Source organism: Panthera uncia, chromosome D4 (genome assembly GCF_023721935.1).
Source record: "Panthera uncia isolate 11264 chromosome D4, Puncia_PCG_1.0, whole genome shotgun sequence".
Classification (NCBI taxonomy): Eukaryota; Metazoa; Chordata; class Mammalia; order Carnivora; family Felidae; genus Panthera; species Panthera uncia.
Genome location: NC_064807.1, coordinates 68,905,644 through 68,929,209, shown reverse-complemented (window position 1 = coordinate 68,929,209; position 23,566 = coordinate 68,905,644). Strand labels below are relative to the sequence as shown.

The 23,566-nt window shown below is 39.7% G+C and overlaps 1 protein-coding gene across 2 annotated transcripts; it reads left to right on the top strand.

The window, feature by feature from the left end:
* On the top strand, positions 1 to 23,234 carry TXNDC8 (thioredoxin domain containing 8). Of its 2 annotated transcripts, XM_049636942.1 has the most exons (6): positions 1 to 117; positions 2,915 to 3,019; positions 8,192 to 8,251; positions 11,057 to 11,122; positions 22,124 to 22,189; positions 23,120 to 23,234. In XM_049636942.1, the coding sequence occupies exons 1-6, from the start codon at positions 94 to 96 to the stop codon at positions 23,180 to 23,182; spliced, it is 384 nt and encodes a 127-aa protein (XP_049492899.1). In that variant the 5' UTR covers positions 1 to 93; the 3' UTR covers positions 23,183 to 23,234. The 2 variants fall into 2 exon arrangements, with proteins under 2 accessions (XP_049492899.1, XP_049492908.1); XM_049636951.1 differs by lacking the exon at positions 22,124 to 22,189 and having other exon boundaries at positions 4 to 117.
* Positions 23,235 to 23,566: the final 332 nt, after the last annotated feature.

Below are 23,566 nucleotides of genomic sequence, written 5' to 3'. Positions count from 1 at the left end.
CTATTCCAGCTAGGATCCTTTAATTAATAAGAGACTGCTGCGGTGAGCCAGCTGAACCAAAAGGAAGGTTTCGTAAGCAATTCCCAGTAAATCATGGTTCAGATTATTAAAGACATGGCAAGTATTTATTTTGGCTTCATTGATATTTCAAAAGAAACCACCTTGAGAACAGACTTGATAAACTTTAAGAATGATTTCCCCTAATCATATTCTTTCACTGCTCCGTAGCAAGGGGAGATTTTTTTATGTCTCTCCTTTCTGTGCTCGAGGGATGGCACTATCTGGAGTGTAGCCAAGGGATAAATTGATCAGAAGGGTTTTGTTCCTCTCTGATCCTCACTTCCTGCTCTGACTCTAGCTGGATCCAGACCAACTCCTAACACATCCCATCCTGTACCTGATCCCACTGATTCTACCTTTGTTGTACCTGGAACATTCTATGAAAGTAAAAGTCCACATATTTCTCTTATTCTAAGAGAGAGCAGAAACCTCAGACATGCCTTGGGATTAGGGTAGGAAAATGACAGCCAATAGTATCAACAATCCTTTAGGTGGTGTTTTATAAGATCACTTTCTATCCATTGTCCAATGTTACTGCCACAAGAACCTAAATGCATATATAGGCCAGGGAGAGTTGTTTATTTACAAAGAAAATTGCCTTTAAGAGTGGTGATGGTCCTACTCCATTTAGGAGTGAAGTGGGCATTAGAACCCAGACATTCTGATGTCAGGCCCTGTTACACGAGAACCTGAACCTGGAGGGAAGAGGGAAGGCATAGGGCCTGGGCTTGCCATCTGTCAACACCCTCAGACTTAGACTTTTGATATTTTCCCCAAATGCAGCTATATATAAGGTCATGAAAATGAGGCTGGCCAGATTGAAAGAAGGCATCGCTGTGTAGTTTGCTATGAGAAAATGTTGTAAAATAGCACACATTGGCCGATGACTTTGGTACTTCTTTTTTTGATTTTCTGGGAATCTCACAGAATAACCCAGGGTCTCACTAGCCCCCTGAGAAGCCCTCTCCCATCTCCTCCTTGGAGACCTCTCCTGAGGGCCTGTTGTCTCCTTCATGTCTGTATTTAAATGTCACCTTCTATTCCAGGCGGACCATGGCCACCCAAACTACAACCCTAATCCAGCTCATTTCCTTCTTTCCTGCTTTATCTTTCTCCTCTCTTATCAGCAACGATCACTAACACACTGCATATTTTACTTCTTGATTTTACCATCGGCTTCCCCCTCTAAAAGTAAGCCCCACGAAGGCAGGGAAAAGTTTGTCTGGCTTTTTGTCCACAGCTGTATACTAGCAGTGTGTCCATTACTTGGCACAGCATGGGTCTCGATAGGTACATGTCAAGTCAATATGTACCCTATGGGGGTATTCCCTGCAGAGAACTTAGCCAAGTCAAATTCGTAGGTCTGGTGAGGCCAGTTTACATCCCAGCAACTACTCAAACGTGAGGGTGTTGAGGGCTTGTGAGGATGGCATCTACTGCATGATTTCAGAAGCAAGTGAGAAATTGCGGCTTGGCATGGCTCTCTGAGGAGTTAAGTACCCCCTACCCTAGAGGAATATGGGTAAAGGAAGAAAGTGTATCTTCCTTAAGTCATCCGTTTCACCTGCTTGAAACTGAATCAAATGGCAACGTAATTGTTAAGATTCTCTTACTGCAGAGCGGCGTGCCATCTGTATGCAATTAACCCCATCCCTAATTCCAGTGATAGGCACTGCTTGACTTGATCTAATTAGTGATCCCATCTTAATGATTGGTCGAGGGGATGAGCACATGATGGAATTAGGGCCAGTGAGAGGGCAAGGGAGCCCCACAACTAGGAAGAACTCAGGAGATGATTTTGTGTAGGTTTGTGTAGTGGTGAAGGAAATGGACTCTGGAGTTAGGCTGCCTAGGTTAGCAATCCCAACTACACCATTTGCCAACTGGTTGACTGAGAGAAAGTAATAAACTTTCATTTTTTCATCTGTAAAATGGAGATAATACCCACTCAATAGGGTGGTTGTAAAGATTAAGGGAGAGAACACCAGGCACAGAGTAAATTAGTTACTATCATTGTAATTCCAATGAGAAAAGGAAAAATAAATCTTGAGCAGAACACTATATATTAGCAAATCATTCATCAACTAAACACCCCATGAGCACATACTGTAATGTGCCCAGTCAGAGGCCATGGAGGTTCAGGAGTGAATCAGGATTGAATTCTGTAGGGATTTGTTGGGGAAGAGAAGCCATGCATGAAATAACGTGTGGACAGTCAGTGTTCATAAAGCAAGGAAGTTCAGATAAAATGATCTGAGGTTCCAGGAAAGGAAACATTTACTTAGGTGATCTGGACAGCTGATGGGAAATTCGCTTAAGACATTCAACAAGAAGCATGTCAAATCCTTAAATATACGGTTTTTGACAACAGCTTTGGTAATGATTTCCCTTCAAAACAAAAGCAAAACAAGAAATGATTCAAGGTGTTAGGTTACTTCCTCTCCTTTTAAATTTTACCAGTAATGCATGTTTAGGTCCTTATTTAAAAAAATCAAATCTAGATGTCCAGCTTGAACAACCATCCACCACTACCCTCCACGCTTTATCTCTCATTGGCCAATATCACTTTCTCCCCAGAGGTAACCAACCATTACCAACCACCATTTGGTAAATACACTCCTAATCACTTTTTGCAGATTTACTCCCACCTATGTATACTTGCAAATATCAATATATGTGACCTCAGGGACATTTAGGAAAGGTGTGTCCCCTTGAGAACGATAGGGTGGGGTACGTCGCTAAGGTTTTCAGGAACTGAAGTTCTTCATTTCAATAAATGAGGAACATTTATTCTCTGCAAGGCTTTTGAGATTTAGTGATTATGCATATTTTTTCTTTTATGTTCTGGTCTCAGGATGAATTTAGCAGATTTTTGAAAGCTGCTGGATGCAAACTTGTGGTGGTTGAATTTTCAGCAAAATGGTGTGGTCCTTGCAAAAAGATTTATCCTCTTGTTCATGTAAGTATCATCTATATATATTTCACAATTTTAGAAGGAATTTTAAATCCTCTAATAATTTTTTCAGTAAGTCTTAAAAGTTTACATTTATGAGCCATATGAAATCACTTTTCGAAGCATCCTGATTATCCTGAAGCTAACATACCGATGTCTATTTAGATCATAGTACACACACCAGAAGATTAATACTACTTGTCTATGGATAATTCTGCAAGGAAAATCTAGATGTACAAAAGAGTACAGTTGTACAAATGAATGGATTATTCGTAATAATGGCATTTTACCAAATTTCCAGAGTTCATAACTTCCAAATATTGGAATAGATTATAGAAAAACATGATACTTATTTTTAACTATAATATGAAAGGATAAACTTCCCCCATCCTTCAACCCTATTATCAAAACTTATGTCTTATATGTTCCTTTCATGTCTGATCTACTTTATAAAATGTTTTAGTAAAATATTCTTAGTTGTAATCATATATTTATATTCAGGTCTATTTTCCATGTACACATTCATTCATGTTTTTTGTAGGGTCTGTAAATTAACATTTTAATGTCTATACAATGTTTCATCTAGTTAATTTCCTTGTTGCCCCATTTAAAAGTTTTAACTTTTATTTACTTTTGGTATCACATGCCACAGAAAGAACTTGGCATTTTCATTTCTCCTCATCATGCAGAAGTTTCACTTATGGTCAGTTTTGCGAAAGCTATTTCTTCAAATTTAAAGAAGTTTTGATTTCTCTACATAACTGAAAACACTCTGGTTTATTTTCAGCAAAGTTTCTACCATTTCAACTTGAACTCTTAAATCCACCTGAATTCATTCTAATCACAGTCTTTTGACATTTAATTAAAAATAAACCTATATTCAGGGGCACCTGGGTGGCTCAGTCAGTTAAGCATCGACTCTTGGTTTTGGCTCAGTGCATGATCTCATGGTTCATGAGTTCAAGCCCCACATTGGGCTCTGCACTGATGTGCAGAGTATGCTTGACATTTTCTCTCTCTGCCCCTTCCCCACTCACTCTCTCTGTCTCTCTCTCTCTCTCTCTCTCAAAAATAAATAAATAAATAAACTTCAAAAAATAAAATAAAATAAACCTATATTCAAATAGAGAAATTGATTACATGATACCTCAACATCCATTTTCTACCTAAAATTCTTGGAATATCCAGAAGAAGCATTTTATTATTTCACAGTCCCCTTTATCCTGATACTCAAAACTTAAAGAAAGTCTTCAATGTTCAGCTTCCAGAGTATAAATATACTCACATGCCACAAAGTCAAAGCTGATCAAATTCCAACAGCCAATATGGGGCATTTTCGGAAAGTGCAATGAAATCTAAGGCTTTGTAACTTCCCTGTCATACCTTTGCCATAAGGGCATTAACAGCTGTGCCACTGTTCTGTCCAGGCTCCTGCAGCTCTTCCTACATTCATTCCTACCTTCATAGTTATAGTTATCCCTTTGGAGATAAACCTCCCAAATGATGTGCCATCTGTTTCCTGTTGGAATCCAGACTAATGCAAATATAGTTTTAAAATAACTTTTGGCATGTCCATACTGAAATACTATCCAGATGTTAAAAAGAATCAAGTAGACCCATATGGAATGGTGGCATCATCTCCAAGACAACATAGCATTAAGTAAAAAGAGTGCAGTGTAGAAAAATTTATATAGTATGGTCTCATGTATGTAAAATAGACACATATATGTACGTGTATATATATAAACCCACATATATGTAGAGAAAAGGGGAACAGAAGGATGCATATCAAAGAAGGTTTTTTTTTTTTCAGTGAAAGGGTGTTAAATTTGGATTGCTTTATTTTTCTTGTTATGTTTGAACTTTTGCATGATAATGTAGTCATTTACCATGTGTGTAATTTTTTCAAACTGGTGCGTATAGGCATGGAGAAAAGACATCCCTTCTTCTAGGTCACTTTATTAGTCAAAGATCAAAGCAGGCAACAGAAACCAAATTAAACAGAAAAGAATTTTTGTTGATGTTTATTTATTTTTGAGAGAGAGAGCATGGGGGCGGCGGGGAGAGGGCAGAGAGAGAATCCCAAGCAGGCTCAAACCCGTGAACCATGAGATCATGACCTGAGCCAAGATCAGGAGTCAGACACTTCACCAACTGAGCCACCCAGGCGTCCCTAAACAGAAAAGAATGTTAATACAAGGAATAAATTGCTTATAAAATTATTGAAAGATTAGATGAATAGGAATGACTCAGAACACCATAGACCCACTTTTGGGGATCCTAAGTTCGCCACAATCAGAAGTGAGTATAGATGGGAGGCCACCGCTGTGAGGAAAAAACAAACTGGCAACAGAGCAGCAGTTGGGAATCAGAACCAGGATCAGGAGGCTACTGTGGCCACAGGTGCCTCTGGACGTCCAGGAAGCTGATGTCTGGGCACCAGATCCTGAGTTTGGCTTCTGCTGCTGCTTCCAGCACAGCCACTCCCAATACCCACAGTCTTGCTTTCCAAAGACAAGAAGACAAAGAAAACAAGAAGAAAGTAGCTGCTTTCTCACTTCTGACTTCCAAGTCTCTCCTACATTTATCTTGTTGATAAGACCAATTTGCATCCAGAACTCCAGCTTCAAGGGAGTCCGAGGAATCTCTATCTCTTTTCCTTTCCAGGCTCTGCGGGAAGGTGGAATGGAAGTTAGCCAGCTAAACTTCTGTAAAGGAAAGACAGTCAATCTTTTCAGGTTTGCGGGCCATATGGTCTCTGTAATAACCACTCAGCTTTGCTGTTGTAGTGCAGAAGCATCCAGTGGCAATGCACAAATGAACAGGCAAACTGTATTCCAATAAAATTTACTTTACAAGGCCATGTGGAGACCTGGATTTCTTCTACATGGTGCAGTTGCTGACCCTGGGATAAGAGGATCACCAGACCTAGAACCCTGATAAGAGCATTTCTAGGAAAGGAGTGGTTATAAATTTCTTTAGAAATTACATGATGTGATCATGAAAACGCAAGTGGTCTGTGAGGCTAACTTACAGTGTATGTAGCAGAAGCAGAGACAAAGGAGCTTTGAAAAGAAAGTTGAGGCCAAATCAAGAAAGATCTTGTGTTATAACTTAATGAGTTGTTGTAGATAGTCAAAACAGAAGTTCTTAAAAGGGTTTTGCCATGGTCAAATAGCGATTTTAGAGAATATTTTTAGCAGTGCTGTATAAGCATGGTTTAGAAAGACCGAAGGCGGGCAACCCAAAGTGATGACAATCTCAATGTCAGGCAGTGGTTTTGGAGAAAGAAGAAAAGATCCAATTTAGGAGATACTTTAGAGTTGAGACCAACAGAACAGGTGACCAAATGGTAGAAGACTACATACGAGGAAGAACAGAGCAGAAGGAAGAGTTGTTGATGGCAGAGAAGAGGTCCTAGGTGGATGGAGTGAGATAACAAGGAAAGACAATGTCCATAAGGGAGCCCCGACCTAGCAAAGAACCATATCTACGCCATGACTTCTGGGTACTACTTGTTGCAAAATGACAGCTGCCATATTCCCTATTTCCTGATAGACTTGCAAGGCTCTGAAACCTTCATAAGTAGAATTAGATGTCCACATAGTTCAAACCTATTCCCATGACCCCTGTTGGGAAGCATCCATATATCTTCAAACTCGAAAAGTGCAAGACAATTGCCCTAGAGTTTGTGGGTGACACCATTTTCCTGTCAGACATTGAGTGACTGCTGACCAAAATCAGCTTTTTTATCTAAAAAAATACTCTGAAATCCCCAAGGCTTTTGTGTCTGTTATCTAAGAGTTTTTCTCCATTTTCACAATCTTGATGGACCAGTGAAAAAGAGCTCCCACTTCAGTCACAATCCATGAACAAACAACTGGAGAGAATCTGCCTGCAGTAGAACTCAGCACATATCCACCTAATCCATGTCATGCTGCTTCCTGCTTCTCAGTGGGAGCAGCCCCCAGTGACAGCTGCATTTCTTCCTGTCTCCACTGTCTCTGGACACCCCATACGATCAGAGAGAGGTCCTGTCAGAGAGAGGTCCCATTAGAAATAGGTCACTGGAAATGCTTGAGATACGATGTTAATGCAAACAAACCAAGATGCTATTAAGTGCCCTTAAAGTATGAACACAGTTGTCTGAAAGAAAAAAAAAAACCCAAGAGCTGATATTTACAGGCTGCTGCTGCTGCATCTACTACCCCCAGACCCATTACAAATACCTTTGTCACCACTGCTGCCAGAGATGCTTTCAGAACAAAACAGAAGCAGAAGAGAGTTGTTTCTTCCCTCTTCACACCTTCTGTTTTCCTCCAAATGCATCCCATTGGCAAAACCTACATAGAAGACAGCTGGCAAAGGATCCTGGGAAGTACAGTTTCAGTACATAGTACAGCATGGAAGATGTCAATAAAAGCACAAAGCAATTAGGCTAAGGGTCGACACACATATTTTTGTATCATCTCAGTCATAAGAGCCTCCTAAAAAGCCTGGCAAGAGGTGAAGGTCAAAGCAGAGTTTGGGTATCTGGTTCAGGGATCTGTAATTTTTTTTTTTTGTAATTTTTAATTTCTTTTTTTGAGAGAGAGAAAGAGCATGAGTAGGGGAGGGGCAGAGAGAGAGAGAGAGAGAGAGAATTCCAAGCAGGCTCTGCACTGTCACCGTAGAGCCTGATGTGGGGCTCCAATCCACCAACTGGGAGATCATGCCCTGAGCTGAAATCAAGAGTCAGATGCTTAACTGACTGAGCCACCAAGGCACCCCTCAGGGACCTGTATTTTGAAGACCACTGAAGGCAGCCTTGCACCTCTTGCCACCCCAGGAAAAAGCTACTATCCGTCCCTTCACCCTGCAGGGTAAATCTGGACCCACCACATACATGTCATCATTTCTTCACTTTGTGCCCTTTCCTAACTTTGAAACTCTGATCTTCAGTTTGGTTCTTCAGACTCTGGTTCTGCCGCTGATCTTTGCTTGACCTGTATCATCCCATATATGACTTTGGTGCTTCCAGTTCTAGCCTGTAGTGAAATGCCAGAGTGATCCTTAGCTCTCATGAACAACCTTTTTGCTCATTGTTTGTTTTTTGCCAAAAGACGACTGTGTAATTCTAGTATGTAATTTAGTATTAACGCTAAGCTAATAGGGAATTTTTATTCTTTTAATTTGAAGGCAATGTCTCTGCAATACCAAAATGTAATGTTTGCTAATGTGGATGTGGATGATTCTAAGGTAAGAATCTTAAGTCCTTCTGTGGGGGATACATAAAATCCAAATGCTGTATCGTTGACAGCACCTCAGTGATTATATAATCAATTTTAAGTTGAGGACAATTTCATGATGTTTTCGTGATAAATGGTAGTAAACTTCCTCGTAATGTTCTTGTGTTTTGTATCAATTTTAAAAACAAAACCCAGCAAGTATGTGACTCTCCCGGGGCCCCCTCCCCTCCCTTACTATGACAGACTCCACTCCTCAATCCCAACATTTTTCTCCATTTACCATGCTCAGCAGAATTGGCTCTACACAGACAATACCAGTTGGGTGGTGTTGGGCTCAAGGTGAAAAATGTTTTTTACCCTTGTAGTAGATTATTAATCAATGTCTGAAACCCAGCTCAATGCATTTATATCTTGCTTTCCTCTTGCTATGGTTGTGGTTTTTGTGGGTTTTTTAAAACATCACAAGGAATTCCAAGAAATCCTTCCCTCCTGTCCCTCCCTAGAGCCTCCTTTCCTCTCCTTCCCCCAAAATAATCAACCTCATGCCCTTAGTCAAAATGTGCTTCATTAAGGGGGTGTCTGGGTGGCTCAGTCGGTGAAGCATCCAGCTCTTAATGTTGGCTCAGGTCATGATCTCACAGACATGGGATTAAACCCTGGGTTGGGCTCCATGCCAAGCAAGGGGCCTGCTTGGGATTCTCTCTCCCTCTCTGTCGGCCCCTCCCCCACTCATTCTCTCTCTCATTTAAAAAATATATTTTTTTAAATGTGCCTCATTAATATATACAAGGTACCCCAAAAATTATTCTTCCTAACATTTGCTCATTTACAACTAGGAAAAAACAGTAACAAGTGATCTTTGCACATATTGGATTGAATTTGAGCTTTAGAATAACAAAAAAATCTGTTATTTACCCACTCTTTTCTTTAATAGTTTTGTGACCTCTTATCAGTTAACTCTATAAACTTCAGTTTTTTTCACTGTAAAACAGGGCAAATAATACTTCACAGAATATAAAATGAGATAAAATACATAAAATATATGACATAGCATCCAGAACATAATAGAAGTTCCATTTCGCCCATTTCTTTCAAGCTTTATCAAAGTGCGACAGTGTTTAAGTGCCCTTTAAACCGAATCATATACTATGCATTCAGAATACATCTAGGATCATTATCTCTTTGTCCTTTTTTTATATTAACAGAGTTGTGCAACCATGACTACAATTAATTTTAGAACATTTTCACCACTTCAAAAAAGAAAAAAGCAAACACTTTTGGAGTTCTACTGGTTACCCCCAGTTCCTTCTGTCCCAGCTCTGGGCAACCGTAATTCTACGTTCTGTCTATAGAGTTGCTTATTCTGAGCATTTCACGCAAATTGAATCATCAAATAGGTGGTCATTTGTGACTAACTTCTTTCATTTAGCATAAGTTTCCAAGGTTCCTCCATGTATCAATACTTCATTCCTTCTTATTGCTGAATAATATTCCATTGTATGGATATACCACCTTTTATTTATTTAGCCATTCAACTGTTGATGGACATTTGGGTTGTTTCCACCTTTTGACTTTTAGGAGTAATACTGGTATAAGCATTTATGTATGTATTTTCATTTCTCTTGGTATGTATCTAGGGGTGAAATTGTTGAGTTTCCTAAAGCAGTTGCACCATACATTTCCACCAGCAATGTGTCATGAGGCCTCTGATTTCCCCACATCCTCACAAAAACATGTTATTGTCTGCCTTTTTGATGATAACTACTTCCCTTTTAAGGAGAAACAAAATACACAATTTTTTTAACAGTAATTTATTATCATTGCTGTGATCATGAAAATTATAATTTAGTGTGTGTGTGTGTGTGTGTGTGTGTGTGTGTGTGTTACAGGCAGCAGGGGAGAGATTCACCCCATAAAATGATAGGTATACTAGAGAGAAAAGTCCAATTCTGTTGATCCTGTGGGTGGCTAATTTTCTTTGGACTCTAAACAAGATAAAAACGGGTATTTAAGAGCAGATTGTAATGGATTAAAATAATTGGAATTCTGATATATTTGCTTTTTTTTGGTTCATCTTTCACAAAGATGGGCAGTGAAGTGGGGAGTAGGGCTTACAAGAAAGAGACCTGTAAACCTTACTTAAAATGCAAGACCAGTATATCACCCCATGTCTCAAGTGTGCATTATAAGGATACCTTTACTCTTCCTTATTTTTGCAATATGCTGTCTCCATATTGGGTTCCAGTGAGGTTCCTCTGTAATCTTTCACAATTTCTTTTATTTTTTTTTTAATTTTTTTAATGTTTACTTATTTTTGAGAGAGAGAATGAGAGACAGAGCACGAGGGGGGAAGGGGCAGAAGGAGAGGGGAAACACATAAACCAAAGCAGGCTCCAGGCTCTGAGCTGTCAGCACAGAGCCGGACGTGGGACTTGAACCCACAAACCCTGAGATCATGACTTGAGCCAAAGTTGGACACTTAACCGACTGAGCCACCCAGGCGCCCCTCACAATTTCTTTTAAATAGAGCTCGTTTCATCCTTCAGCATCTGTTCTATTTTGGCATCCATCTCCCAGCCCTCTCCTAGGGCTCTGGGATGAGAAGCCTCAGGAATGTGAGGAGCAGCCATTTTCTATTGTAACATTCCTGGAGGCTTTGAAGACATGTTAGAAAAAGGCTTGGCAGGAGAATCAATAAAGTGTTAACTGTCCCTGGGTTTTCAGACATGCCTCCTGAGAAGTCACCAAGTTCTGGGCTCTGTATAGAGAGAGGATACCAAAATTGTGACCTCATGCCATTTCTTTCCTTTCCCAGGAGTTGGCCCAAACTTGTCACATCAGATCAGTACCCACATTTCAGATGTTCAAGCAAACCCAGAAGGTATGTTTCCATGGTAACTGGCAGAGTTGAATTATAGGATCATCAGAATCTTTTTAAAAGGCCTGGGGTATCCTGGGTGGATGAAACAACTGCATTTATTTTTAATATTTAGCAACGTGATGCTTCGTTTCTGAACTTTTCATATTGGCAAGGCGTACAAAAAAATGCATGAATTATTAAAAAATCTCCACATTCAGACCATCTGAGGTTTCCAAATCCGTAAGAAATATCCACTACTATCCCTGTAATATCCCTTTTGATGGGGCAGACCCATCAAAAAAGAATCTTACAGAAAAGGACACGATGAAATTCTCACACAAATGTATACGGATTGTTAGCAACACTTGGGAAAATGTTAATCAAGAACAATCCCGAGTCGGTATAGCTAGTGGTTGAGCGTGCAGGCTCTCATTGCAGGTTTCTGTGGTTCAGATATCCATTCTATCACTACCTAGCGTTTTCCTTAAGAACCTCTTTGGATCTTAGGTTCCTTATCTGTAAAAACAAAGATCCTAAGTTTTTCCTCTCACAGGGTATTGTGAAAATAAATGAATTTACGTGACTCAAGTTCGTAGACCCATCCTGATGTGCGTCAGTGCTCGGCACGTTAGGGTAGTTGTTATCACAAAGATGTTAATGAAGTAAAATGTCTAAAATGCTTCGTGTGTGATTAAACTAGTAATTCCACGTATGGCTGGGAACACTGACAAGTGTACGTACCTCATGAAAGGTGACTTTGCAACACGCTTAAGAGGAACAAACTGTATATTCCCGTTCACACAATCATCCCATTTTGGGGAACTTTTGCTACAGAAATACCAGAAGGAAAAATAAGCAGCTAAGTACATAGTAATGGTAGAATTACTTCTAATAAAATACGAAAGTAAACTGTATGTCTTTTCTCGTGGAACTGCTCAGTGATTTGATTTGTGATATATCTACTTGAAATAGTATGCAATTTAAAGCATTAGGAAGAACATATGTAAAGCAAAAACATTCATGCTTAAACCTTGTGAAGATTGTGTCTACTATATAAAGAATGAAAGTAGTTGATACACTAAGTGTAGGATTTGATTCTCAGCTTCTATTTGTTGCGTATTTACCATAATAGAATTGGCGCGATAGATTTAAATAATTTTTCAAAAAGAATTAACACTACCTACCACTCCTCTTGAGTGTTTACTTGAAAGTGAAGCTATTGAGCACATGCACCTCAGCTCCCCTCCCCACCACCACACATCAAATTGTTTTTGTGTCATTTTTTTGTTATCCTCTCCTTCTCTTCCATCTCGGAAATGAGAAAGCATCCTCCTTTTGAAATGGATTTCATCCATTGTACCTTGATCGCATTCCCTCCCTTGTGCCCCAGGCCTCTATCCATCAGTTTTCTCTTTTCAAACCTGGTGTTGGGACAGTCCCTTTTGCCACCGTCAGCCATTCTTCAGTCTCTATCAGCAGTTCTTTGATTTTCTTCCAGGGAACCATTCCCTTGCCCATCCTTGGTCCATGTGCTTCCTTAAGGCTCCATCTTCATGGCTAGACCTGTGAGTGAACTTCATCCCCATCAGGAATGGGCCCCTGACTCCAGTCAAGCCAATCTAAACCCAACCAGAGCTAATCCTAGGATGTGGCTTAAGCAGCTAGGTAAAAGCCTTCTCTTTTGATTTCATTGGATTTGTTTGAACTTGGGAAGATATGAAGCTGAAGGTACTACAGCTAGCTTGCCACCAGAGAGAACCTGAAAATGAAGCCACCATACAATGAAAAGCAGAGTCAAACCAGGAAATACCAATGGCACCGATTGAACCCTGAATCTATCCATGCCTGAAGCCTGAACTACTCCCATAGATTCCATGAGTTATGTAGACCTGGGGTTGTTTTTTCTGTTACTTGCAACCAAAAACTTCTAAGGACAAAATTAATGTTCTTTCAGACTTCTCTCCTTTGTTTCATGATCTAATTCTTGAAGAAGTAGAATATACTTACTGCTTTCAATTCGAAGTTTCCACTTATTCCTTCATCTGCTCTTTTAAATGTCTCCAAGGCTCTTTCAGCACCTAATTCAAATAGCCATTTCTCAATCCTTGTATTCCTTGGTTATACAAAAGCACCATAACTAATCAGCTTCTAATTCTGGAAATTTCCTTGTCTTTTGGCTTCCATCCCTGATCTTTCCCCAAGCTCTCCTTTGGCTCCTTTGCTGTCCCAAAATATAAGTGTTTCCTAAGGTTCTTTTTCCCATTCTACCTCTTCTCCTTTAGTAATTTCATCCTTACCTATAGTTCCAGCTGTAATGACCTTTGACATGAACAAGTACAATAGCCTCTCTCACCTCCAAGTTCACACCATAGCTCTGTTCTCTTTTCCAAATAGAGCTTGGCATAGTTCCATGTATGTCATTCCCTTATTTAAATTTGGATACCCCTTCCCCTCTGTTGTCTGCAGAATCAAGACTAAATCCTCCTAATCAAGTCTTCCATTTAAATTTCTCCATAATTTTGGCCCAGTCTACCTTTCCAAGCCCATTTATGTTTGACCCAGACCTTAATGTCATGTATTTGTGTCCTACTATTTCCAGTACCTAGAGGAGTTCATGTCAGTGTCTAGAAGAATCCACCCTAGGTGGAAAATACTCATTTTGTGTTTGATTCATGAGTGAGTAAGCAAGTGAATGAATAAATGAAAGCTGATGTCTTTGCCCTACATCCCTGTCTGCTCTGCCTCCCCTCCTGATTCTGTCCTCATGTCAGTCTGACTCAGGGACGGTTTCTCTCCAGCTCAGAACAGCTGTCTGATTTCATCTCTCCTGCTGATGATAGTGCTTAAGATCTGCTGCCATTCAACAGTTTGTTCTATGTTTTATGAAATAAAACTTTGGGGTCTCAATTGACTTTGTGTCTAGGCTCTTGAGCAAATCCATAGCTATGCTTTTGAGAAAAGGCTTGGCCTTGCTTAGTCTCAGTTCTGTATGTAGGTGGAAGAACTCACAGTTGGGGGTAGGGTGACCTCTTATATTCAATTATTTCTTAACTGGTTTCTACAGGGTATGGATCCCTTTTGAATTGATGGAACAAAATGCCTGTATTTTAGGCATTGTGAAGGATCTCGATTTTAAATTTTATGCCACTTAGTTAATGGAGAATAAAATTAACTGAATCAATGACACAATGCATTAAGCTGATCCACCTCCCTATTTTCTAACTCCAAAGTCAGGTAGCCAGCCTCTGATTATAAAATGAATACCCCTGTCCCAAAATATTTTCTTGAGAATTGAGTGTCTCATTGAATATTACTGACTTAGCATCCTGGTTATGAAGTTATTTAAAAAAACAAAACCAAAACCTTGAGATCATTTATGTCATAATATACAAGTAAGTCTACTTCTGAGCTTTGTATGTATCTCCAGAAAGATTCATACTTGGATCAATTTAAAAATCATTTGTAAACCTGCAGAAAATATTTACAATGCTGGCTTCCATTTAACAAAGAGTATCAATCTTCTGTGCAAAAGACAATGGCAAAAAAATGGGGGCAGGAGATCCTAAAGAGACAGTATTGCAAATCTTTTTACCTCTTTCACTCAGTCCCCAGCATTTGGCATCTGAGCATCCATCTAGGGCTTCTGCAGGGTCCCCACTTCTACCATTGCATCCAGAGCTGCAGTCAAAACCTGAGACCTCTGAAATCACCCCCCAGGTTCTACTTTGCAATGGTCTGCACAGGAAAAATCAATGGAACCAGAGAAAATTGGGTATGGCCATGCGATAGGACCCATCTATGTGAATTTCCCTCCTCAGTAGAATTGACTAGGAATGACATTCATTGTTCTCCTGGGGGTAGAAAAAAAAACTAAATTCACTTCTTTGAGACCACTTCCTTCCATCTCTCTTTCATCTGAAACATAACACCTGAAAATTAACTTATGGAAGCAGTTAAGTACTATTTATCTAGTATTAAAAAAACAACAACAACTTTGAGTCCAGTTTCTGTTAAGGGATGTTATAAGAAATGTCCTCACATTTCTGGTAAAACACCTGGCAAAGAACCACTGTCCATTATGCCTTTTAAAATGTACATTGTGTAAAAAGCCTTGTGATTATTCCTCGTAGACAGAGTTTGGAGAATATTTGCCTCCCTTGATCTACTCCCTTGCATTATATCAGAAGGCTTAGGGGATCCCTTGGGTTTCTCTTTTTCTCTTGCTGCCAATAATCTCAGGATTACTTCCTTGACTCAAATACAATAGCCTCCCTTATCTGTAGTTGCCTGGAATTCCCTAATTGCCATCTCCATACTGAATCGTGCTTTAATGGTTTTGTTATTTTATTTTGCCCTTGATTCTACCTCATTTCAAATATTTTCAAAATACATAGGCTATAAACAAATAAAACTTTAAAAAACTAGAACAGATAAAGCTATATAACTATGACCCAGGGTTGCAGTCAATGGGCATTCTGTGATGCTGGAAGTTTTTATGCAGATTTGGATGGTCATCTAGCAGGGTTGTACCATAAACAGCAGCTGTAATTATTTTACAGTGTTAGGGTAAAGGACAGCAAAAGCAAATTCCAGGTAATAAATAAAGTGGGATTATTCCCTCCTGCTGTAATCCTTAGTGTTTTCACCTGGGACATCACATCCTGTTCCAGTAAGATTAACTGTGGTTAAGAAAAAAAGAATCTGTGGTGGCTCTCAGATGGGACATCCAAAACTTTGGCTGATTTTTTTAACCAGAATATTACACTGTATTCTGTTCTAAGTAAAAAAAAAAAAAAAAAAAAAAAAAAAATACACATATACACATAAGCTGCAATGTGAATATGATATTAGTTATTCATTGAGCCTCTGAAGCCCATCAGTAGATCCCCCAGGTTTATAGCATTGCTTCCAGACCAAAGTTGACATATGTCAATGGAACAGCAGAAAAGAAGAGTAACAAAGATTTAGCAACTCTTGGCCAACAGCTTAAATTTATCCAACATCGAAATTGGTTCCATCTTTCATTCTTTGATATGAGAGTAAATGGCTTCTCAAAACACTTTAATCCAAGAACAATGGGATACGGATGCATGGATGCTAATAAGTGAGTTATTTACAAATGAATAATTCAGCTCATAGGCTCACATCTAGTGGGAGGAACTCCTGCTCCTTTCCTTGTGAACAGCAGGGCTCCTGCTGAGGTTATAGAAGTAATTTCCAACAGACACCCTCCTTGAGGTAGGTACAGACATGAAAAGAATCTCCAATGGGCAGCACTGTGGTATGCTTGAAGGAGGACAGGATTGGAATCTTCAAGGGCCAGGCAAGGACAATACATGAGAAAATAGGAAGTGAGGAGGATGGTGGTCCTTGGAGAATCACCCTCCCAAATGCTCACAGTTCAAATTCATAAAAAACAATACTTGAGCCATGCCCAAAAGAGTGTCTGTGACTAGTTTTTGTCATCTCTGGAATCAGACAGCTGTGGGTTGAATCCCAGGTCTGCTTCTTATTCGTGGATGACCTTGGTTATGTGCCTTCCCCACCTTGAGCTCAGTCTCCTTCTCTGTGAAATAGGGACTATATCATGTGTCTTTGAACTGTCGTCATGAAGATTTGTGATGATATATAAAGCACTTTAGCACTGGACTTGGTACATGCTATAAAATATGGCTATTGCTAGAGCCCCATAATCTGTGTACCAATCTTCCTGAAAATTTACGACAAAATAGAAATTTGGAAACACTGGTTAGGAGAGACCTCTAAAACTCTTTGAATAACTACAGTGACCAGTTAAGCTAAGTCATCTTAACATTGGAGAGTTACCTACCCAGGGATATTCAACCTGTTAAGGACTGTGTTAGGTAGACACAGAGGGGTTCCACCTCAGGGGAAATTAAAAAAAAAAACAAAAACAAAACTCTCACATGGTGTTCAGGGCTCTGAAGGGTACAGATCCAAAAAAGAAGTTACTCAGCCCCATAAAGCAGCTGATACATAGGCACAGATTAATAGACTGGAAGGGGCAAGAACTAAATGAGATGGAGGGGGAGAGAGAGAGAGATGGGCAGCAAGCATTTATCACCATTTAACACTAATGCTAAGGATATTGCTCTAGGTGTTAGCAACTGAAAGACAGTAATTACTTATATACTTCTTTTCTCCAGAGCAGGGATTAGGGCGAGGCAAGTGAGGCAGGAAATTGCAAGTATAGGGTGGAATCCTGTCTTTATTTGAATTTTTGATATTTTGTTCATTATGGATTTTTAAAATATTTATTAAAATATTAATTATCTTGGGCACCTGGGTGGCTCAGTCGGTTAAGCGTCTGACTTCAGCTCAGGTCATGATCTCACAGTCCGTGAGTTCGAGCCCTGCGTCGGGCTCTGTGCTAACAGCTCAGAGCCTGGAGCCTGCTTCAGATTCTGTGTCTCCCTCTCTCTCTGTTCCTCCCCTGCTCATGCTCTGTCTCTCTCTGTCTCAAAAATAAATTAAAAAAAAAAAACCATTAAAATATTAATGATCTTGATTACTGAGTTCTGAGAGCCCCTTAAATTTTACAACATTGTCCTAGCCCTGTCCTCTAAATTTTAAATCCTTGAAATATAGGAGTATTTCATTCAGTGATTGGCCACAAGGACTCGCAAGACCCAGTAATAGGTTCTACTTACAGCTGAGATTTATTACAACAAAAAATACAAAGCAGAAGCATTGGCAGAGTCCAAAAGGGTCCAGCACAGGCTTCTGATGTTCTTCCTTGGCTAGGAACACATAGGTGTGCTCTGTCTCTGTCTCTGTCTCTGTCTCTCTTTCTAGCAATGAACTTCAAGGACACATGTGGTTTGTCTCTGCCTAGGTATGCTCTTTTGAGTCTCAGGATCTGAGGATTTTATGTGGGGACTGGTCACATAGACATTTCTTGCTAGGCAGTCATTGCTACACAACCAGCTATGACAATGGAGACTAGGACCCCAATAGTAAAACCAGGTGCACATCATCAATATTGATGTTTATGCAAAGCAAGCCAGTGGGCTTGGTCCATCACTCCAGGTATATATAACAAAATCATCAATCACTGATACAAAGAACACTTTGGTGGGGAAAGGGACACATTCCCTGGGGGGTTGGTGAAGAATCAATCATGGTTGCCTTGGAGACAAGCAAGAAATAAGGAACCAGATCTGTTGTGTTAACGCTTCTCACACAGAGTCACGTGGAAAATCAAGCTATCACCTTTATTGTAAGTAGCAGTGGCGCTAAATTGTGCTAAATACACAACATGGTGTGGACTCATATCAACAGACTTCCTATTATTTCCTTGAAGCCTAGATTTTGAGATGACTGCCTAGGGGAGAATCTTTGGCTGCAGAGGAGAAACTCACCCACTTAAGTGAAGGAGATATTGCTGTTTTTCACAACTCTCAAGTTCCAAAAGTGAGGACACAGGGTGGTAGCCTTCCAGACCTACTTTAGGCCTGCTTCAGATGTGCTTTCCAGAAAAAGAAGGACAGTGCAAGGAAAACAGACCTGTCCCTTGGGCAGAACACCCCAAAAAGGGAGGGGATAATCATGAACTCATTCCTTTGTCTAGGCTCAACTGATAAGCTCACCTCAACTTGGGGAAAAGTCAGTGAAGGAATTTCCCAATATTGGACAGTTGAGTAGATTTTCCAATGGAAACATGCCGAGTATAGGTCATTAGGTCATTGAAGGCAATGGCTCCAAAACCATTATTATCCTCATGAACAAATTTTCATTCTATACTTTGAGTAACTGGCCGAATGACATCTCCTCTGGCCAGACCAAAATCACTTTTCCTTATTCTCAGTGTGGCTTTACAATAAATTCCCACAACATTAGACTCATGCTCCTTCCCCCCTTCAACAGAAAACCACATTGTACTCAGTAATGAACTCTCAAACAGCTTCATGTGTCCATCCAACACCTTCAATTGATGGCAAACTATGGCCCCAAGGTCAAGTCTGAGCCTCCACGAGTTTTCGTAGATAAAGTTTTACTGGTGCACAGACATGTCCATTTGTTTAAATACTGTCTTTAGCTACTATCACACTACTATAGCAGATTTGAGTAGTTTCAACACACACCATCTGGCCTGCCAAGCCTAAAATAGGTATTATTGGGCCCTTTACAAAAACATTTGTCAACCCCCTAACACAGAAGAAGAAAAGCACTTTAGTCATTATTTATGCCACTAGTGCTTTAAGAAACAGATATGTAGCCAGAGTTTCTAAATCAGCTATAAGAGAATGAAAGTAAGTTCGTACTTTACCGAAATCTCACTAGTGGAACAAGTTGAGAAGAAGGCGAGTGTACATTTGAAAAAATTAGATAATAGATTACTTTCATACGCTTTTTTCTTGAATCCAAATGCATGTAAATTCAAGCTGTTCAAAACAGACTATTTCCAAGAGGCCCTGCCTTCTTAGTTTGATTTTGCCACACGCCAAAACCCACAGTTGAGCTACTTGCATTTGCAAGGCGTGCCCTGCAACCTGTTGTGAAAGTCCTGCGGAGGGGGAAGTGTGCAAACACCTGCATTGTGATGCAGATGGTTCTGGGGGAAGGAATGGGTCTAGTTGATTGGAGAGCCCAGATCAAGATGGGATCAAAAAGTAATTAAGACTGTCTAGCTCTCAATAGGTGGAGGCACTCACTGTTAAACGTTCTCTTGTTAGATACATTCTTCCTATCTCATTAATAAGATATAATGCCTTAGCAAACCCTTTGTTAAGAAAAGGAACATCACACAGCTTATAAAATTGGATTGTACAAACATCTCTAGAGCCATCTGCCAAAAAGTGTCTTGTGTGGGTTGGTTGTTTGGGCTTTTTTGTTTGTGTTGTTATTGTTGCTGTTGCTTTGAGGGTTTTGTTGTTGTTTTTAACTCAGTAAAGATGTCTGGAAAATTGCGGAGCTTTCATTCAGCTGCTCCAAAGCTAACTTCAGTATTCTTAATTGCCTATCAACTGGCCAGAGTGTTTTATTGTAATTAGTCTATGTATGCATCATTAGACCCCTTAATGGATACTCTCAGAAGTCCATTTGTTAGGAAGGGATCCCTGTCTCTGGACCCTTTGTATTTTCTCACTAACAGTAATATACTTTTTGTAGGTGATTGAATGTCTTTGGCATTAAAAAAAAACACAACAAAAAACCCTGCCTCTGTTTAGACCTGGGCGATGGGTAAATGCGGGGATGGGGAATCACTTTATTGTTCTCTTTTTGTGTGTGTTTGAAAATGAGGGGTACCTGGCTGGCTCAGTTGGTGGAACTGCAACTTTTGACCTTGGGGTTATGAGCTCTAGCCCCACACTGGGTGTGATGATTACTTAAAAATAAAATCTTTATTTAAAAATTTCAAAATGAAAGATGTTTTTAAGGGACTAGTGGACATAGGTGGTTCTGTAATGCAGGGATAGCCACCCCATATCCCTTTGGGCTCTGCCAACTGGAGCTCATCATTTCCATTAGTGGTCATTACAGATGGCAACGGTGCATGTAAACTGAAGACATTGAGAAGAGAGAATGAAACGTTGCTTCCTAATGCTTCAGGCCTTTGAGAGACACAACCAAACATTCAGTTGAAAATAAGAAAACATTTTGGGCAAAAATTGTATGCTAGTGTCCTTGCATATAGAGCTCTTCAAAAGAAAGCTATTATATAATAAGCTCTATCACTAAGCCACTCCTCATTCATTAACTACATTTATGAAACTCCTATATGCAAAGTCCCATGCTAGACAGACACATAGTATTTGCCTTTGGCAAACTGGACAAAGAATAAAACAGATAACACCTAGTCTCTGAAATTTAACACTCCCTAGAGTCTTGGGTCTGTCCTTCAGTGACCACAAATCAGCTTAGTTCAACTCTCTTCAGGCCTAAAACCATTAACAGAAGACCTACTCTGTATAAGGTTCCTAGCTAAATACTAAAAATATAGAGGAAAAAAATAAGGCAGAGGCCCCATCCTTGGTCAATGGCTGCAGACGTAACATCAACTCCTGAGCAGTGGAATTCATAGGTTCTGTGAGATCACAAAGACTTCCGGAGTTAAATCTTGAAGAATGGTTAAGACTAACGGGTGAGAAATGGGGAGAAGCAAGAATTACAAAATAGCGTGGGAATATGTCAGGATTTTTTTGATACTAATACAATAGTATAAAATTATCCCTAGAATATGAGCTCCGGGGGGTGATTTTTGTCTGGTATGTTCACAATGTTTGGCTCATAGTAGATGCTTATTATATTTGTTAAATTAAATAAATAAATGAATCCAACTGTGAAGTGTTACTAAAGGTCAGAGCTTAAGGTGGAGAATAACAGTGAGGTAGACAAGACAAAATCAAGGAACCCCCGTAAGGACCTTGGATTTTATGGTGGTGGAGAAACACTGAAGAATTTTACAGAGAAGGAGAGCATGACTGGTTTGTGTTTACGGGCTTCAAGGGGGAGGAGGGAACTAAGGGGCACAAGACTGGAGACAGACAAGTTATAAGCTCTTATTAAAGTCCAAGGGAAAGTTGATGAAGTAAAATCCATGAAATTCGGTGGCAAATTTAATATCCCCTAAAGCCACCAGAATGGCTAACATGGAAAGGAACTGGCAATAAACACCAAGTGTGGTCAAGCATATGGAACACCCAGAACATTCATCCTCTGCTGGTGGAATATAAATTGATAAAATTTATATTTTATTGGAAATAAATATATTGGAAAACTGTTGGCCAAGTCTGGTCATTGAAGTGGCCAAGCTCTGCCTGTGTTCTTGCCAGGAGTTGTTGTGTTGGTACCTGCTCTGGTCTCAGAGGATTTTGAAACTCCCTTCATGTCTATAGCCACCATCCAGCTGCTGTCTGACTCTTAGAAAAGAGACACTTTTGCAGATCCTTTCTGACACCTTCCTCCCCTGGCAGCCAATGCCAAGAGAACTATTTATAGAGGAAATGGGTACAAACCAGGCAACCCAGATAAATCATGAAATTCTGCACCCACACTTAGGTGACTCTATTCTCAAGACTCAAAAGAGCAATTTGCTGTAATGGAAATGGATTCATGAGCGAGCCGGTAAGTGAAATGGGATCAAGATGGAGTCACAAGTCTGGGGTTTACTTTCAAGAGATAGAATGAACCATGATACCCCCAGGCAGCACCCAGATAGAGTGATGCTGCCTGGAGAAGCAGAATCATTAGAAGCAGGTATAGTTTCTTCTCTGCAATACACTGAGCATTGCAATTGTTTTAGAATTTTCCAAACCCTGCCCCAAAGGCCTAACACCATTTCTGGCTGCTGAAACTTCCCTTACTGGAAGCTCAAATCTTCAGCCAATCCCAACCTCAGTTTACTCACACTCTGCCTTCTCTACAACCACTTCATGTAATTGGTACTAAAGTGATAATGCATGGTAAGGGTCTTAAACTTCCATATTTCACCAAATATGAGATGCCCATTTACAGATGCCCCATTAGATACTACTAAAAAGTGTTCCAAACAAAATATACCATCCACTATGAAATACACCCTGAGTCAGAGATGTGACAATTTGAAAAGAAAATGTGCTTCTTAGTGTCAATTAATTATAATACTATTACCTATGGCAAAGTTCAGGGAATGGGAAATCACATGTCATTTGATTTCAGAAAATCATGTTTATGAATTAACAAGTTCTCAAGACCAATGCAAAAAGGCTCTGAGAGGTTTCAATGATTGAGTTTTCTCATTTCTAACATATTCTATGTTTGAGATATCAGTTTAGAAGAATATTATGGAGAATTATATAAACCTGGCAAAATATAAGCATAAACAATTTTGAAAAGGTGCCAAATAATGGAAACATCATGAATGTAATGTGCTTGTTGTGTGTTTATATTTTAAGTATTTTTCAGACAATGGAAATGAGGATAACTTAACAAACAAAAACAAAAACCCCTCAAAGCTTTAACATCTTTGTGATATTTGAACCAATAAATATCTCACCTTTGTGTATTTGTGAACAGATTTTTGAATTTTGTGGAGCTGATGCTCAAAAATTGGAAGCGAAGATTCAAGAATTAATGTAAGCCGATCTCTGAGACGAAATACATTTGCAACATTTTAAAAGGCCACAGCAAATGCGTTTGTGTTTTTTATTTGCAGCGAATATTGGAATGTTCGATCGGTCCCCCTTCTAATGTTTTACAGGTTGAACTCCACTTTCCCGCAATCTCATTCCACAATTGCTTAAAGCTCTTGCAGTATCAAAGAATGTATCACTCCCATTCTCTAACTTAGCTTTCCACTTACTTGAGCACATTTCTTAGGTGACGTTTTTATGACCTTCACAACAGAGCCCCTGCACAGCTAAGTCATACCATGCCATTAAGAAGGTTTTCCAGAGATCTCTGAAGATGGAACTCTTCACAGTGGTCAAGAAACAAATAAATACCATATTGCCCTGGTGTACT

Coding starts and splice junctions, on each gene's coding strand:
- TXNDC8 (XM_049636942.1), top strand. CDS start 94: ATGGTTCAGATTATTAAAGACATG. Junction 8,252..11,056: donor TGGATGTGGATGATTCTAAG/GTAAGAATCTTA, acceptor TTCCTTTCCCAG/GAGTTGGCCCAAACTTGTCA. Junction 11,123..22,123: donor TGTTCAAGCAAACCCAGAAG/GTATGTTTCCAT, acceptor ACCCACACTTAG/GTGACTCTATTCTCAAGACT.